This window comes from Myotis nattereri (assembly GCF_964212035.1).
Source record: "Myotis nattereri genome assembly, chromosome: 9".
NCBI lineage: Eukaryota > Metazoa > Chordata > Mammalia > Chiroptera > Vespertilionidae > Myotis > Myotis nattereri.
In genome coordinates, this window is record NC_138084.1 from 70,386,175 (window position 1) to 70,399,181 (window position 13,007).

Consider the following 13,007-nt stretch of genomic DNA (forward strand, 5'->3'; position numbering starts at 1 on the left):
TATGTGAGGGTTAAAAATCGGGAAGGACATTTCCACTGCAGAAGAGCAAGGAGTTCCAGACCCACACCAGGTTCCCCAGCCCAAGATCACAGTGCCAGGAAGAAAAGTCCCCATAACTCCTGACTGTGAACAATCAGTGGAGATTGTAAGACAAAGGGCTGATGGAATCCTAGGAGTCTCACTTAAAGGTGCCAGGGACATATTTGGAAGAACTGAATTATCTGGTTTTAGGGACAGGATTGAAGGGGCAGTTTTCTCCCATAGGGAAGTGCTGGCAGAGGCCACTGTTCCTTTGCTGAGTCTCCATCAATGTCCTCTCCCCAGTCCCCACCTCCCGGTGATTGCCTGAGGTCCTAACCCACCCAACTTGCAGCCCACCCAAGCCACTTCCAGTGGCTTTTCAATACAAATGGCCTGTCTTGCATCACGCTGTAACCTTTCCTAAAATCTCTCAAAGGTTCACAAACCCTAAAAAACACATCTGGCATTAGCATGCCCCATGCCCCTTGCTAACTGGTCCCAGGCCCAGCACTAATGGAAGTGCTATGCATCAAATTCGACTGGCTGATCCTGAGTTATATCCTCTTTTACAAAAAAAACTGGTAATCTAGTGAGTAAAGGGGTTTCTCAAGTTCTATGAGTCAATCGAGCAAACTACTCAGACACAAGGCAGGTGGGGTCATTAGAACCTATAATCTACAGCCAGGTGGTCAGAGGCACAGATGATAACCTGGATTTATCACTGGCATGTGATTGGGGTGGGGGGTAAGGGGAGGAAATCTTATAGAACTGAGAGCCTTTAACCTCTGGGATCTGACACTGTCTCATCAACATTGAGTTGAATTGTAAGACACCCAGCTGGGTCTGGAGAATTCCTTGGATATGTGTGAAAAACCTCCCCCCCAACCCCCTCCCACCCACACACACACATTGGAATCGGTGACCAGAACTGCTATGGTAACATATATATTTCAAGCCATCTAAAATTAGAATTTTTATTTTAAAATGTTGAAGACCATTAAAAATTAAGATTTCTAGTACTTAAGATTTGGAGAAGTAGTAATGCAATTTATTTTTTAAAAAACCAGATAGCTATAAATTCAGGAAACAATACTCTGGTGTCTACCTCTTATCAGCATATAAATTTTCAATTAAGATACCAGGGTAGAAAAATACTTCAACCTTGGTCTATATATATTATTTACCTTTTGTTGATATAGTGAATCAAAGTATAAATAACATCTCGAAGAACAAAGGCCCAAGCTCCTCCTAAGCCAGTTTTTATATCTTTCAGTAATAAACTAACAAACAGGTGATATATTTTAAGAATTCTGTGCTTTTTATAAACATTATTTGTCTCTGTGGCTTGTTCACATATGGCTAAAAGAATTTTCTGATAGGAATCCTAGAAAATAAAGATACATTTTAGTAAAAGCTTGTCAAATCAGAATACTATGGTATAATATACTGTGGTATAATAAGTACATTTTGTACACAAAATTACAGAATTTAGTTTTGGATCTGATATCAAATGTTAAATATTATATTAAGAAAATTACTATCTTAAACATAAACAACTATTGTCAATTTATTTAATTTTCATACACTATAATCAAATAGCATATTTGCCCAGCTGGTGTGGCTCAGTGGTTGAGCATCGACCAGAAGGTCACAGTTCAATTCCCAGTCCAGCACATGTCCAGGTTGCAGGCTTGATGCCCAGTAGGAGGCATGCAGAAGGCAGCTGATCAATGATTCTCTCTCATTTTTAATGTTCCTATCCCTTCCTCTTTCTGAAATCAATAAAAGTATATTTTTAAAAAATTATAGCATATTTTTTTTAAAAAAATTCTGAGCCAATATATGATTAAAATGTAACAAAAAAATTCAGCCCTCATATGTGACACATTTCAATTAATACTGACAAGTAAAATACCAAGATATAAACTTATAAATAAGTGTTTTTCTTCTTAATTTATTCAGTTGAATTTTCCATTTGTTTACTTTTTTTCTCCTTACAATGTACATATATAGATTTTCTGGCTGAAAACAAAGGAATTCTCGTCTCAGTTACTATACTGCTAATGTATACTTACAGGGCTTTTGGAAAGAATTTCTAAAATGCTTTTAAACTTGGTTTTATGGCAACTGCTGATATAGGCAAATGTTGCTTTAATCACATGTGATGGAAAATTAGGTGGATTAGGAGCAGGATCCAAATCCCTAAGAGTTATAGGAAAAGAGTCATCATTTTCAGGACAAAATAATCAAGAAAAAATAGACTTAGTTGACAGACCAGTGAATTCCAGAATAAAAATTTAGATTATAATAACCTCAAATTAAAAAATTATTTCTCTACTGAAAACTACTTTTAATAAAATGACATATCACAGTCTATATTCATCAACCAGAGTATTTACATACCTTTACCTTCTAGGATTTAATCAGTTTTTAAAAGATTTACTTAAAAAATCTTTCATGAAGTTAATGGTGATCCCACAAAGGAGGTTTAATGTCACCCATTTTACTTCAGGTCTGAATTAAAGCTCTATGCTAGTACTGTAAACAGAATACTCTTTAAGACACAGCAATCAAACACTATCTGTATCACATGAAATTATATATATAAAAGTACTCTGGTAGATGGCATTATTATTTCATATGCCTAGCACTATAGGGCATACCAAAAAAATAAAGGATGCTTTCCAGCCGTTTACAAAATCAAGCTGGGAAGATAACTAACATTCATGAACAACCAAGGGGGTTTACATATCCAAATTAAATTGTAGTATAGTAATATTCTGATAGCTAAGAAGGGTGATAAAGAAAAGGTGATCTAAAAACGCAAGTCATAGATAAAGAGAGGAGAATATAAAATAAAGTGTCATAAGGAAGAAAATTTGAAGAGACAACCAATGGCACAACGCTCAAATACTACAGAAACATTGAAGAAAAAAGCTCATTGAATTTGCAAACAAACAGGTCAATTAGAAAGAACAGTTATTGCAGCAAAGCTACAGTAGAAGCAGATAGGTAATTACTTCAATTCAAAGGAAGTCATTTTTAAAGAAATAATTTAAAAGCGGAGTATATGCCTAAAAACTGAAATAGACAATTGAAGGTGTCAACCAATACATTTGCCAATAAACTTCTGAAGCTGCAGCTAATTCTCTAAGTCTAAAATACCCATACCCTGATAAATATATGATGGAAAAAAATAAATTTAATTTAAAAATAAATTAAAATAAAATACCCATACCCTGAAAAGTCACAGAGGTCAGTGCTTTGGTTGGCACCAGCAGTCCCAGGTTCATGTAACGTCATCAGTAACTCTACCACAATCTCTGGTAAATTAGTAATGAATAAATGGTCAATCTGCAAGGACATAAAATTAATTAAGTTTTTATGTCTGTGACCTTTAAGACAGTTCAAGGGGCTCATGTTATTGCTTCATTTCCAATATTATCCAGTGGCCACAGAAGGAAATAGATGACCAAAGGTCTATTTGCAAGACATACACCTAACTCCATTTTTTTCTGCTATGCAGCCAACTTATAAACTGAGAGGAAAGTAAAGAAACCACACCAAACAAGACTCCCTTAATATGACCCTTTAATTTTAAAGAATCATTTTAGCCCAGCTGGCATGGCTCAGTGGTTGAGAGCAGACCGATGAACCAGGAAGTCACGGTTGGACTCCTGGTCAGGGCATATGCACAGGTTGCAGGTACAGTCCTCAGTGTGGGGTGTGCAGGAGGCAGCCGATTGATGATTCTCTCTCTTCACTGATGTTTCTATCACTCTCTCCCTCTCCCTTTATCTCTCAAATCAATAAAAATATGTATTTTTTAAATAATCATTAAAATGATGAAGCCTTCAGGTCTACATTAAATTGCTCAATCTAATCATTTCCTTGACAACTAAATTCCCCACTAATATGTACTGCTCCTCAATCTGCATTTTACTCTTATTTGGGATTGCTATTTCACTTAGAAAACTTTACTAGTAAAGTTTCAGTGACTAGCAAAAATCATCTCTTTGTTCCCTGCATGACTTCTCCCTTGGTTGATATCCCAAATGCTGAAGCTAGTTGCTACCTACAATTCATCATCAACAATAGACTAAAACCCAACAGGAGCAAACTCTTTGTCATTCACTTCCTACTATAGGTAGCCTTACAAAGAGCATAAATTCTCTACATCCTGGGGCTGCTACCTTACACCTCAGCCAAATGTATGAAAACTGTGAAAGTCTTGAGGATGAATTTATTAGCTCTCCAAATAAAGAATTATAGTGCTTTGAACTACAAGGCAAATGGCTGATTTATTTGATACACAAGGAGATTTGAAATATTTCCTATCATAACAGAAATATTTTTTAATGTGACAAGAAACCTAATGTAAAAATCCTATCCTTTCCCCCTGGCTTACATATCAATTGTCCACATCATCATTTCCAAGGTTTCAGCCCTTATAAAAATACAGCTTCATTTCAAAGTGTATCTATAATAAGTAAGGACAAATTGGCCAATCTAATTAACACCCGATGAAGCATAGCCAGTGTGGTTCAGTGGTTGAGCATCAACCCATGAACCAAGAGGTCCTGGTTCGATGCCATGGACCTCTTGGCTCATGGGTTGATGCTCAAGTAGGGGGCGTGCAGGAGGCAGACAAATGATGTGTCTCTCTCATCAATGTTTCCATCTCTCTGTCCCTCTCACTTCCTTTCTTTCTAAAAATCAATAAAAAATATTACAAAAAAATGAGGAAAAATTAATGAATGTTTCCTTGCACATAAGATCCTAACTAACTTCACTAATTTCACTTGATTCTCTAATAAACCAGATATGTAATCTTAGCTTTAGTATATATAAATTGTTCAGATGTCTAGATATAGCTAAACAATCTCACGGTAAAGATTTTAGGCTTTCAACAATTAACAGTTTTAGAAGATGCAAAGATATAATAGTTGTACCAACACTTACTGACAAAAAAAAAAAATCTATAAGACTGATTCAGATAAAGCACAAATTAGAGAAACAAAGAAAAATTAACTGATGACAACTTCATGCTAAATTGAGACTAACAAGAATTTTAGTATATTTCTTTTACCAAGAAGCTAAGATATCAAGATTTAATGTAATAACTTTTCCCTCCTAGACTAATTCTGACTGAAAACTGCTATTGTTTGGTCTGAATACATAAAGAGACTAGTAAGATCAGGCCTGCTCAGAAGTCTAAGCTAGGAGATTGGGTGGGAGTGGGTAGAAACAATGTCCCTCATAAATTCCATTACCTCCGGTGTGCCAACATTCTGCTCTGACTGTCACACTTGTCACCAGACTAGACTTACAACCACCTGACTGGCAATGGTCTACCTAAGTAACTTTGAGTCTTGCTGTTCCATTTCTTGGTTCAACATAGATAACTGGGCAACCAAAAAAAAAAAAAAACCCTCTCAAAGTTCATCAAATTATAATTCTTATGTTAACCAAATTTGGTTAGTCACCATTACTTACACTGAAAAAAAAAAACTGAACTGGCCAATCATCTTTTATCTTAAAAAAAAAGATTACTAGTGGGACAAAAGTAGGATACAGCTGTGAGTACATGAAACAGTTTATTCTTGTATTATTATTTAATCACTGTACTATTTTCCATAAGAACTATAACCTTACTTTTGCCACAACCTGTATATGTGTTTTAAGATAAGTTTCCTCAAATAATTTTAAATTTCTGTAAAATGCTGTAAATCAAAAATTGTTAGATCCTTTTTTACTTGAGTCCATCTTATATCAAAAAATGAATATTTTATATATATACTAAATGGTTAGGATGCATCAGCAAGAAAGAAAAATTCTACCTTCATAGTACTTATAGTAGAGATGATTATAAAAAACAATGAACATAATTCCTAAGTAAATGATACCATATGTCAGAAGGTAGTTGTGGAAACAAGGAAGAGCAAGGTATGGAAAGCTGGGGTTGTATTTTTCCTTGAAAAGTGAGGGGTTTAATGAGATTAAAGAGGAAATAGGAAGATTCTTCTATACATTTTCAGTATTGCTTGAATTTAACTTGCATTTATTATTACTGCAAATTATAATAAATTTTAAAAAGAAAAAAAAGTTATTCAAAAGTTATTTTTTAAATACCTGATTAAAAACATTTCATTAAAAAGCCAATCAAACCCAGCTGGTGTAGCTCAGTTGTTGAGCGTTGACCATGAACCAAAAGGTCACTGGTTTGATTCCCTGTCACGGCACATGCCCAAGTTTCGGGTTCGATCCGAAACTCGCAGAGGCAGCTGATTGTTGATGTTTCATCTCTAATCTAAGTTTCTATCTCTATATCTCCCTACATCTCTCTCTCTCTAAAAACATCAATAAAAGCATATTTTTTTAAAAAGCCAATCAAAAGGAGAGAACACTACCACAGCAATTCATGGACTGTCTATGCTAGATAGTGATTTCCACATATTAAGTTTAACTTCATAGATAAAGAGCCTTAAAATTTTAAAGTTACATCTCAGATCAATTAGGGGATAAAATGTAAGTAAAAGTTGAAGTCATACCTGTTTTCCTAGTAAGTTTTCATCTTTAAGCATATCATAAACTTTGGTAGCAGTCTCTCTTTGCTGTGCCATCCCAGTGTCTCCTATACTCTCATAGGCAAAGTAAGGAAGAATATTAACAAGAATCTTTGGAAAACAGTCTATTAGAAGACACTTCCAATCCTTCTGAATGTGATTAGCAATGGATTTCACCTCATCAAAATCACTTCTGATCACCAGGTGTGGAATCAAAACTTTATAACAAGATCTAAAACATAAAACATTTAAAAAATGTATTATATATAACTTTTCAAAGTAAAATTTTTATTATAGTTCTTAAAATAATAAAATTCTTTAAATAAATATTAGAATACTATTTTATCTAGCTGAAGCATTCTTACCATAATTTTAAAAATGGAAAAATGAAGTTAAGTACATTTTAAATAGTCACATTAAAAAGAATAGAGATCATAGAATATACTATCCTAATTCTATGATAAAAAAAGTAGAAATCAAATTTATGTTTACTTCTGCATATAAAACTAGAGACCCAGTGCACAAAATTCATGTGATCAGGGCCAATCGGGGTCTTCTGGTTGCCGGCCAGGGCCTTCTTTCGTTCCGCAGCACCCCCTGGTGGTCAGCACACATCATAGCGAGCAATCAAACTCTGGTCAGTTGAACTCCCAAGGGGACACTTTGCATATTAGGCTTTTATATATATGTAAATATGTAAAATGAAATGTGAAAGAAACTTATAAATTCAAAGACTAAATGGGAATATTACTGCCAAACTGAATAAGGACCACTAAACAATAATGAACAGTCTTCCCATCATCCTATGTACAAATTACTCTTTAGTTGTTTCAAAACCTTCCATCTTCAAAATTTTCTTCTCTACAGTTAGAGTTAGCAAAATAAGTACTTTTACATTAAAATAGAAATAATGACTAAATGTCCTACAGTCACACAACAGAAAACAAAAACAAGGCAGAAATAACCAGTCACTATTAGTTTATCTTTCACTTTTCATAGAAAAGATTACCAAATGTTTAAGCTGAGAGGAACATTAAGATGTCCTTGTGTAACTCCCTTACTTTACAGTTTAAAAAAATCAAGCCCCAACGAATGGCTTAATCAAGTCCCTACATGGCTTGTTTAAAGTCACATAGCTGGTAACTGACACAGCTAGGACCAGATCCAAAGTCTAGGGATTCCCTTCAATACACTTTCATTAAAATAAGCTGTCCTGCTTCTCATACTATAAACCTCCCACATCTGTACATGGGGGGGACTAGAGAATGGGGGGTCAGGGGGGAAGGGCTGGGATTGCCAAACAGTCACCTAATTTTAAGGTAAACATAGTTCACATGTAAACCTACCTATAGAAATCCCCAATGTTTGTGTAGTTTAACAAAATAAAAGGGAAAGCAGATAAGCTGTGTTCAGTATCTTGAAGATTTAGCCATTCCAAAACCAGATAATCCAAGTGAGAAGCCATGAAGTCTTCTAAATGTCTATATCCAAAAGTTTCAGAAACTTTTTCTAAAACCTATACAAATAAAAAAGTCAATGCTTTAAGAAAATAGCAAACCAATATGTTATTTAAATCCTTGTTAATATTTACTAACAGTATAACTTTAAGCATTCATTTAACTTTTCTATATCTTGATTTACTCATCTATAAGATGGGGATAATAAAAGTATCCACTTCAGCAAGACTAAATAAGAAAAATGTACTTAATATAATTAGCACCATGCCTGGCACATAGCAAGTTCTTAATAAATGTTAATAAAAACAGAAAAAGTTGAAATTTTAAACATTTAATTATATTCCAAGGGAAGGTCTAAAGCAGGAATAGGGAATCTTTTTCTGCCAAGGGCCATTTGGATATTTATAACATCATCACGGGCCATACAAAATTATCAACTTAAAAATTAGCCTGCTATATTTGGTCAAACAATCAATTCACTCACACCTCATGCCTTGGTAGGGCCAGACCAAATGATTTCATGGGCCTTATATGGCCCATGGGGCAGATGTTCCCCACCCCGAGTCTAAAGTAAAATAATTCTTCTTCTCAGTCCTAAACCCAAATGAGAAAATACTGAACACTATATTCCACTTACAATAATAATTAGGTGATGCAACTGTATTTTTTTTTTAAAGCAACTTATCTTAATCCTGAGAAGTAAAAGGTTAACTTGTCTAAGACTGATTACCCACAGGTTGGCCTACCGCAAAGCTCCATGGAAACCAGGTTGTCAGGATGCTGAATGGGATAGCAGGCTGCTGAGCTGTCACTCGTTCATCATATAAAAATCTACACTGGCCGAAACCGGTTTGGCTCAGTGGATAGAGCGTCAGCCTGTGGACTGAGAGGTCCCAGGTTCGATTCCGGTCAAGGGCATGTACCTGGGTTGCGGGCACATCCCCAGTAGGAGGTGTGCAGGAGGCAGCTGATCGATGTTTCTCTCTCATCGATGTTTCTAACTCTCTGTCTCTCTCCCTTCCTCTCTGTAAAAGATCAATAAAGTATATTTAAAAAAAAAAAAAAAATCTACACTGGAAGGGCTTGGAACTTCCCAAACCATGAATGTTGAGGCAGGGGATCAAGTCAGGAATGAACATTCTCAGCACTGTGCTGATGAAACTGCAAGGATAGACCCTGGTCTTCCTTCCCTCATCACGCAACTGAAAAGCTCTACAATTTCATGCCCGACTCTGCTAGATCCCAATGCCCTGCCCAGAATCAGCCAGGCAGAACACTCACTACTGCTGTGTTCTCCGTGTTTCAGTCAATAAATGCTACTACAGAAGGCCTGGTCTGCATGGCAACGGGTCATTCACCCTTGTTAGTTTAATGCATACCTGTGAAATGTTCTTGCATTGAATGCAAGAAATAATAACAAGGTATACAAATAAATACACGATTTTTCAAACACATTATTAAAAAATAAACTGTCTCTAAGTCTTTTGTAAGTGCCACTTCAAAATTCTAGTTTAACTTTTTTAATTGTTTAAAAGTCACCCAAGGAAGATTATAATAAAAAATATTCATCCACATGTACCTTTTTAATGAGGTGAGGTTCTAATCCATTATCTTTTACAGACTTGCATAGGGCAAACAAAGCTTGTTTTTCACAGACAGGACTACAGTATAAAACCACAGCCATCGTCATCAGTAAAACAGCTTTTCTATTATAAATCTCATCCAAAAGTTCAGGGTTCTCAGCACTGTGGGACTTCATAAATATTTAAACATTACAAATAAACCAGTGAGGATAAAATCAAAGTATGCTATAACAACATTTAAGCAGGCAATGAACAGTTTTAAATCCTACAGTGACAAAGCTCAGAGTAGTGATTTTGAGAAAATATCAGTTTCTAGAGTGTCAAAGACTGCTTTTGATTATGGAAAGAATTGCTAAACATTTCAGTGATGTATAAAGCACATCAAAGAAAAAAAGAGAAATTGCAAGTAGGTGAGAGAGATTAAAAGTTCCTCTTCAACTACCAAGTATACTTCATAAGATGTTTATGATCATTACAACAATATATACTTCTTATTTTTAAAAATATTTTCATATCTTTACCAAAAGGAACAATCAAAACATGCAACTAGACAGGATGACATACCCTTCAATAGTTATAATATCCCTACAAATATGTACATTTTTTGATTAGCTATACTTGATAGAAGTTTCTCTTCACATTTAGAAAAAAACTGCTACTCTCTGATGCTAGCTTTGGTTTTTGGTACAAGAAAAAGTAAGGATCTAATTCTTTTACTAAATGGCAATCAACATGCTCAAAAACAGCTATGAGGTCAATGAGTCAACTCCACCTATTCCTTATAAGAGATGGATCTACAGACTCGCTAACATCCTAACTCAAAGTCTACTTTACTTTTACTGAGAGCCAAACTCAACATGCTAGCTGCCCTCTCAAATGTATAGAAGAGCCCTAGCCGGTATGGCTCAGTGGATAGAGCGCCAGCCTGCGGAGTGAAGGGTCCCAGGTTTGATTCCAGTCATGAGCACATGCCCAGGTTGTGGGCTCAATTCCCAGCGGGGGGCGTGCAGGAAGCAGCCAATCAATGATTCTCTCTCATCACTGATGTTTCTCTCTCTCTCTCTCTCTCTCTCTCTCTCTCTCTCTCTCTCTCTTTCTTCCTCTCTGAAATCAATAAAAATATATTTAAAAAATAAAATAAAATGTATAGAAGATCAAATTCTTTCTATCAACCTGTTCATGCCAGTATGCTTCTATCAATGATGTCAAAGACAGACTTTGCTTTTTTGAAAGACTGTTACAATGTTGATTCATAGTGTGCTCTCAAATGTAAAACTTCTTAGGTCTTTATCTAAATGAATTGTTGTCAGGTCAATATTTTCCCTTTTTGCACATGACAGGCTGATTTTAAAATGTATAATATACATTATCTCTATTAATTTTATAATATTTAAACTCATTTTTCTAATCTATTGAAATCTTTTACTAAATTCACATTCTTCACACAACTGTCCTTTTCAGTCTTGTGCTATCACAGACTAGAAAGTCATTTAATTAACTGCCTCATATAGCTTTTACAAACAAATTAAAGCATAAATAAATGAATAAATTCTAAGCCTAGGACAATTTTCATTTTAAGGAAAAAAATCATTATTCTACAGAGAAATATGAAAATCAAGAGGTTCACTAAAGGACACCATGGTAATTTGATATTCCTTATTAGAACATTTTTCTCAATCCATTTCTTCCTATTGTTACCTGTTCTCTGAACTAGATTTTGTCCAGCTCTTACAAAAAAAAAAAATGTTTAATAAAAAAGAAAACCATTTATACTCCTAGAAAATTCAGGAAATTGTTTTCCAGCAAAAATGCTACATATAAGCTGAATCAAAAGAAATTGCCATTATTCTACTAATCCTGACCAATAAATACAAATATTTCAATCAGTTCATACAGTTGTTTTAGTCTAACTTTTTTTATTGTTGACATTATTACAGATGTTTCCCATAACCCCCAACCTTTTCCCACTTCCACCCTTCCTGCTATAGTCTAACTTTATACTGTAAACTATTAGATAGAAACTGTCTTGGGCCAATGTTGATAAAGTAATATATGGTATGTTTATAGAAAGTATACAATAACAGCAAATACACATTACTAAAATTACCACTGCTCTCATTCCTTCCTGAGCTTTCAGGTACGCATTTTCAAAAGCTGTTTGCTGAAGCTTCAAAGGAAGTGCTTTCAATAACGTGGAAGAACCTGCTTGTTTCATATCCTGAAATAACCTTGAAAAAAAAAGTGAAATAATGTTTTACCTTAAACCTTACTTCCTAAAACAAATTACAGGACAAAAATAAATCACTCTGTGAGACATCCTAATAGGTCTTCTTTCAAAAGACAAGAAAATATGAGTGCACTTACAAGAGGTTAAGATCCATTGCTGAATAATGGTAGGGTCTTTACCATATACTCCATTTCCCCCTAGAACCAAAAAGGGTCTCAAAGACCTTCTAGCTTACTGTGCAAACCTGAATTGGCCTGAACTCAAAGTACCCAAAAAAGGAAAATTGTCCTCTGGTCAAATGCCAATTAGAACGAGCCACAGACTCTTATGAGTATATTAACCTGTCCTAATATTCAATCATCCTGAAAGTGAATAGCTTAATGTCTTGATGTTCCACTTAAATATTTTATGTGATGGAAAACAGTTGATCAGTGCCATTTGCAAAAAATCCTAGTATATTTAAGGACAACTCTTCAATCAATTTTGTCCTTTATGCGCTTTTAGTATCAAGACTTTTAAACTTTTTGGTGTTCCTCTGATTCCTCCAATTTCTTTAATTTCTGTTAAAATGTCCAATTTAGATATCTAACAAGTAAACACCTAAAAAAGAAATCAACAAGTGCAATGTTCATGCTATTCTTGAATTTATACATTTTTGAATCTTAAGAGATTATGCAATGCTACTATTACACTGCTTTATTACATTCAACTTAGGATCCTCTATAAATTCATCTTTTTTTAAGCTCTTTTAAAAAATGCTCTTATTAAAGTATAGTTTGCATACAATATTACTATAGTTTCAGGTGTAAAATATAGTGACTCAACATTTATATACCTTACAACGTGATCATCACACTAAGTCTAGCAATGATCTGTCACCATGCAAAGTTATTACATTATTATTGACTATATTCCCAGAGCTTGTGTACTATACCTTCGTGGCTTATTTATTTTATAACTGGAGTTTGTGCCTCTTATTCCCCTCCACCTTTTTCATCCATCCATCCCCCATCCCCTCTGACAACTATCAGTTTTTTCTTTGTTTCTTTGAGTATAACTTCAGGGCTTTAACTTCAGTATATATTTTCTATCGTCTAAGACTTGAAGTAAAGCACACATTCATTAGCAATCCTTACAATGCACTATTGTTTAC

The 13,007-nt window shown here is 34.7% G+C and overlaps 1 protein-coding gene across 1 annotated transcript in view; it reads right to left on the reverse strand.

The window, feature by feature from the left end:
* Positions 1 to 13,007, reverse strand: part of ATM (ATM serine/threonine kinase) — a 131,839-nt gene that overhangs the window by 75,734 nt on the left and 43,098 nt on the right. Inside the window, exons 23-29 of the mRNA XM_081098784.1 lie at positions 11,735 to 11,855; positions 9,624 to 9,797; positions 7,934 to 8,103; positions 6,573 to 6,819; positions 3,260 to 3,375; positions 2,097 to 2,223; positions 1,206 to 1,405 (exon numbers count right to left, since the gene is read on the reverse strand). Coding sequence (XP_080954910.1) covers positions 1,206 to 1,405; positions 2,097 to 2,223; positions 3,260 to 3,375; positions 6,573 to 6,819; positions 7,934 to 8,103; positions 9,624 to 9,797; positions 11,735 to 11,855 — 1,155 coding nt within the window. The remainder of the gene's footprint in view (positions 1 to 1,205; positions 1,406 to 2,096; positions 2,224 to 3,259; positions 3,376 to 6,572; positions 6,820 to 7,933; positions 8,104 to 9,623; positions 9,798 to 11,734; positions 11,856 to 13,007) is intronic.